The 5,954-nt window shown below is 38.5% G+C and overlaps 1 protein-coding gene across 2 annotated transcripts in view; it reads right to left on the bottom strand.

The window, feature by feature from the left end:
* The window catches only part of LOC107582753 (protein FAM149B1-like), a 12,511-nt gene extending 6,557 nt beyond the window's left edge, over positions 1 to 5,954 (bottom strand). For both annotated transcript variants that reach the window (XM_016268734.1, XM_016268743.1), the window contains exons 1-8: positions 5,540 to 5,954; positions 4,844 to 4,963; positions 4,530 to 4,677; positions 4,236 to 4,378; positions 2,559 to 2,672; positions 2,309 to 2,467; positions 2,037 to 2,215; positions 198 to 340 (exon numbers count right to left, since the gene is read on the bottom strand). In XM_016268734.1, coding sequence (XP_016124220.1) covers positions 198 to 340; positions 2,037 to 2,215; positions 2,309 to 2,467; positions 2,559 to 2,672; positions 4,236 to 4,378; positions 4,530 to 4,677; positions 4,844 to 4,963; positions 5,540 to 5,586 — 1,053 coding nt within the window. In that variant the 5' untranslated portion in view covers positions 5,587 to 5,954. The remainder of the gene's footprint in view (positions 1 to 197; positions 341 to 2,036; positions 2,216 to 2,308; positions 2,468 to 2,558; positions 2,673 to 4,235; positions 4,379 to 4,529; positions 4,678 to 4,843; positions 4,964 to 5,539) is intronic.

Below are 5,954 nucleotides of genomic sequence, written 5' to 3'. Positions count from 1 at the left end.
TAGATTCTCAATGACTTTTCCAAGATCGTGGGAATCCTGTCAATTAAATATTTTGGAGGATATCATCAAGCAGATGGCAGGGGAAGGGAGGGTTACAGATATCTGAAATCAGATGGGATTTCAGATGAAATCAATGTTGCATTCATCTGCCACAAGGAAAAGTAGGAACCCTTCTGTTCTACAAGTGGTTGACTAACCTGGGCCTGCAAGCCGGCCGCGAGCTGTTGTGTTCTGGTCTGTGACAGTGGAGGAAGCACTGTTGAGACATTGGACAGCAGCAGAAAAGGATTCTGAGTATCAGGGCAGGCAGGGCTGAGGGTCACGGTATTCTTCTCATCATCTGGTGGACAGAGACGTTCAGAGAGATTATTCTTCACTTATTCATTACATGGCTCTCTGAAATACTTGATTCAGCCAAACGCAACACGCTGCTTTCAAAATAGTTTTGAATAATTACCCCTAAACTGTATTTTTCTATGCGAGTCTCCTCTCACATAATATAAATTCACCTCAAAACAGTATTTCATTTCTTAAATTATTTGGTGTGCTGTCTAATTAAAATGACAACTTTCAGTACAATGTACAGTCTGTTGATCATTATCACAAAATAAACTCCTTCAGGGTGATGTCTTGATCATGTGCATGATCTCCTATATATTGTTTCATGCACAAGAATATTGCAACATATTAATCAGACTGTTAATATTTCGATTATGTAAGCATATTAACTTCACTGCCATAACCAGATTAAAATTTGCATTCATATTATTTCAATGTTGCTAAACATACACTACCATTCAAAAGTTTTGGGTCAGTATATATTTTAAGAAATTACTTTTTTTTTTCAACAAGGATGCATTAAATTGATCGAAAGTCAGAATAAAGACTTTTATACTGTTACAAAAAACTTCAAATAGATGCTGTTCATCAAAGAATCCAGACAAAATATACAAAAAAATATTAATAATACAATATCCACAAAAAATATAAAGCAGCATAACTATTTTCAACATTGATAATAATAAGAAATCAGCATATCAGAATGATTTCTGAAGGATCATGTGATGCTAAAGACTGGAATACTGGCTGCTGAAAATTAATCTTTGCCATTACAGGAATAGAATAACTTTTAAAATATATTCAAATAGGAAAAAGTTGTTCACTGAAAGATACGTATGACAATCGCAGCTTCTGTCGAATCGCGATGTCGATTCCATTTCGATTTATCGTGCAGCCCTATACTGTAGCGTGGCAAATACATTTTTAAAAGTACAAAAATTCCAAGTTAACACAATTAATATTGCATGCATTATATAACAAAGCCAAATAGATTTGGATACAGTACCGCAACTTCCCTTAAGCATTTCACATAACTTTTAAAATATATTCAAATAGGAAAAAGTTGTTTTAAATTGTAATAATATTCCACAATATTACTGTTTTTACTGTATTTTTAAACTCAGCCATTGTGAGAATAAGAGACTTCTTTCAAAAACATTAAAGGGATAGTTCACCTAAAAATGAAAATCACCCCATTATTTACTCTTCTTAATGGAGCTTACGCTACACCTACGTCTGCACAGTCACGCGTACAACAGTTAGCGGAAGCTAGAGATTACGGTTTATAAAGTTTTAAATATGGATATTATCTTACAAAAACGCATCAATTCGCTTCAGGAGGCCTTTATTAATCCCCAGGAGCCATGTGGAGCACTTTTTTATGATGGATTGGTGCAGTTTATTGGACTTGGATTGAATAACACCCATTCACTGCCATTATAAAGCTTGGAAGAGCCAGGACATTTTTAAATATAACTCTGATTGTATTCGTCTGAAAGTAGAGTCATATACACCTAGAATGGCTTGAGGGTGAGTAAATCATGGGGTAATTTTCATTTTTGGGTGAACTATCCCTTTAAAAAATTTTACAGACAGCAAACTTTTGAACGGTAGTCCCAGTATTCCAGTTCTAAGTTTGCTAAACATAAACCAAAATAACTATCACATTTATACAAGTATTTGAAAATTCAACCTACCTGACACAAAACCCTCCCAATGCCTATGTACAAGCTCCTCCATCCAGCCAATGAGTTCACGCCACACGTCATCAAACAGCAGATCAAGCACTGCCTCCCGACGACAGCGATAAGGCGAGACAGGGGGCAGCCACCGCCTCCGCCGTCTGTTCACATACTCACGTTCCCATTCCTCATCCCTAGATGAACACACATATTATTCATCTACAAAAATCACAGAAAAATACCAGATAAATTATGTTTAACTCCCATCTGTCACACACAAAACTCACAGGTCCCTGCAGTCGAAGGCAAGATACTCTTCTATCAGCCCCTCGGCCTCGATTACCCTGGGCAAATCGTCTCCATGGTTACTACAGGGCGTGACACTAGGGTGGGTCACCTCTGCAGAGGGCCGACACAAAACTGCCCTCCGACCCTGCACACACAACCTGCCACACACACACAGTGTGATGAAAAATAGGCTTTATAAAACACTAATGATTTCATACACACAAATCCACAAACCCGCAGATGACTCACTCATTAGTTTTCTCTTTGCTCTGGTCGCCACTGGAGGGGATGGGCGCATGAGCTGGTGTAGCGTACCACTGGAATCCTTCATCTGTGGGACAAACCAGCTGTGTTCCAAGGATCCTGTCACACACAAATACCCCAAACAGGTTTAATAACCAGAGACTGGACTGCACAATAAAAGTGAAACTTATAATCACAATTATTTCGCTCAAAAATCCAATACTGTATTTGGGTGCTAATTCTAGAAATAGAGCCTGTTTTGCTCTAGCACGTGAAAGCATTTTTTCTTTCAACAACCATTTTTAAGTTGAAGAAGTCTTGTATTATGCCTTAACCACCTGAAAAACTGCCATAAAGACAAGATTCCTATCTTCCTCTTTGCCAGGTTAGAACTATTTGTTCAATTCTCAGCTGATTTTCACATGCATGAAAGATTGTGAAGTGATTATTTCACGCATAATCCTGATTTCAAGGTTAGAATTATGGTCAATGACAGAAGAAATTGCAAGCATGACCCAGGTGTTTTCTGCTACATCTGTGGGTGTTTTACTACATCCAAGCATAATATTATATGAAAAAAGCTTATTTACTTATGATCTTGTGTTTATGTAAAGTTCTTTGATATTAATGGAGCATATGAGCATATTTTTCATTTGAGTCACATGCATGAAAGATTGTGAAGTGATTATTTCACGCATAATCCTGATTTCAAGGTTAGAATTATGGTCAATGACAGAAGAAATTGCAAGCATGACCCAGGTGTTTTCTGCTACATCTGTGGGTGTTTTACTACATCCAAGCATAAGATTATATGAAAAAAGCTTATTTACTTATGATCTTGTGTTTATGTAAAGTTCTTTGATATTAATGGAGCATATGAGCATATTTTTCATTTGAACAAAATTTTTATTGATATTGTTGAACTCAGCATCTTCAAATGGCAGGCAATATTAAGCCTTTTTTTACAAGTCAGAATTATATTTTTTTAGCGATGCAGAGCTATGATATCGATGCAATTATTAAATCACAACTGTTCTCACTTGAGAAATTTCTTTTTAGATTTCATCAGAATTGCGTTACTGAAACCATGCCTTCTATCTTTGCGTGCACATTTGGGTGGCATTATGCTAATATTTCCACATAATGAGGTAGATATGTGGGGGCGTGTAAGAACGAGCCGTTTTAGGGGGGCGTGGCAGTCTCTTAACTTTGCTAAAGAATATTTCTTTGGTTTTGAGACTTTAGTCTTTGCAACTTCAGGGATCTTATCTATGCACAATCAGCTTGTAACACTCCAAAGAGAAAGGAACACTTGAAATCGCATCATATGACCCCTTTAAAACAACAAAAAGACTTTGTTTTTCAGCAATTTCACCATTCACCAACAGTACAGTTGAGATTCAAGTTTGGATTTATTACAGTCTGTCACTGAGAAGGTTTCCTCGCAGATTCATTAGCACACACAGCACCGTGAAGGACTGTATAGCACCTTCAAATGTCAAATGAAAATACGAATAAACAACTAGCAGGCAAATATTGCAGATTATTATATGCAATTAATCAAGAGATGCAGAAATCATGATCGTGATTAAAATATGATTAATCCTGCAGCCCTAACCAGAGACTATTAAGGCGTCACTGATGTTCACAGATCTGAGTGTGTCCATGTGTGCGAGTGCATACTGTAGATGAGGGAATCGTGAAGCCCACTCTTGACACTCTTCCTGCAGGCCTTTGAGCTGTGTTTCACACTTCCTCTCGTACAACAGTTCTTCAATCTCTTCAAACATCTGCTGGACCTGCCTGGAAGCGGCTTTATCAAATTCCTACCGGGGAAAGAGAGAAAAAAAGAGGGAAAAGTCAAAAGAGATGAATTTGAACTAGTCAGCAGCACATTTTGAACACGCTGTGTAAAGCTAAAAACAAGAACGCATCTTGCGTGAACGGCCCCTTAGAATTCGAGAAGACATCACTCACATCGTAGCCCCACGAGAACACAGAGCTGTGCTCTGTAGAGATGCCAGTTCCCGTGTAACTATGGATACCAGACCAAGACTGAGTTGTGTCATCTGTGGTGAGTGTCTGACATCCTGATCTGACGGATGATGCAGAGGACTCCTCAGACCTAGAAAGAGAGAGAGCGTGATTATTTCATAAATTCAAACGTCAGATTGGAAAGAGTGAATATTATAAAATAAATATTATGCAAGAATTCACATATTATACTCAGTAATGAAACCCTGCCCCTTTAATATATACCTGTACAGACACACATTGTACCTGGCACTCACCTGCTGTATGAGGACATGTCCTCCTGAAGATCATGCAGGAGTCTGGGCGGATGCACAGTATCATCATCTGCCTCTTCTGGAAGAGGATGCTGGTCCAGACAGCTGCGGGACAAACCACGACTACCAAAACCAGCAAAGAGAGAGAAAGAGGAAGAGCGTTTATTGGATGAAGACAGAGCAACTTCTAAAATCTATATAATGATCGATCAATCAATCAATCTATAGATCTGTCTTTCTATCCATCCAAGATCTTTCTATCTACATACATATATATATATACACACACATACATACAACGATCTGTCTGACTATCATTTGACTATTTCTATCTATCTATCTATGTGTCTATCTATCTATCTATCTATCTATCTGTCTGTCTGTCAATTGATTGGCCTGTCTTTCTAAGAATCAAATCAAAGATCTGTCTATCTGACTATTTATCTGTCTGACAATTTATGGATCAAACCAAATATCGTTCTGATTATCTATCTATCTATTTCTATCTATCTGGAAAAAAATCAAGGATTTGTAAAGGATTGCTTGACAGTTTACACATTGTACTTAGTAACAAATAAACCCGATATACTTAAACACCAGTCCACGGTAACCTATGAGCTGGCTACCTATAAAACTAAGATACCGAAAATGCTGTCTAAGTAGGCAGCTTGAGATCGTGTCTGTGTGATTTATACGCACATCTCTATGCTGTTAGATACAGGCCGGCGGCTGTATCGTGAAATCATCCTCCTGAAGCTGTTACAGGCGCATCTCCTCCATCAAGCCTGTGATCCGACTCCGAGCCTCCTGTGTCCGGACCGGGCCGCTGCACCACCGCTGCTCTCTCATGCTTCACTAAGAGACGGACCAGATCACAGCTGTGCTGTGAGAAAATGTGTAGCAACCAGCACTGAGCTGGGCCGAACCTGATCTGTCAAACCTTGTGTGGATGAGAGTAAAGAGTCCGTGAACATGAAACGAAAATCTGATTATTCCACCATAACGTCGACTGATTTATTAGGAAAGGTTTGGTGGCGAAAAAAGCTGAAGCCACTTCTTCATCCATCCATGATAATCTACTGAACAACAATAACAAGACTGTCATGGAGACCAA

This window comes from Sinocyclocheilus grahami, unplaced genomic scaffold (genome assembly GCF_001515645.1).
Source record: "Sinocyclocheilus grahami isolate Dianchi unplaced genomic scaffold, SAMN03320097.WGS_v1.1 scaffold4.1, whole genome shotgun sequence".
NCBI classification, from domain to species: domain Eukaryota; kingdom Metazoa; phylum Chordata; class Actinopteri; order Cypriniformes; family Cyprinidae; genus Sinocyclocheilus; species Sinocyclocheilus grahami.
This window is presented reverse-complemented; position numbering and strand designations above follow the sequence as displayed.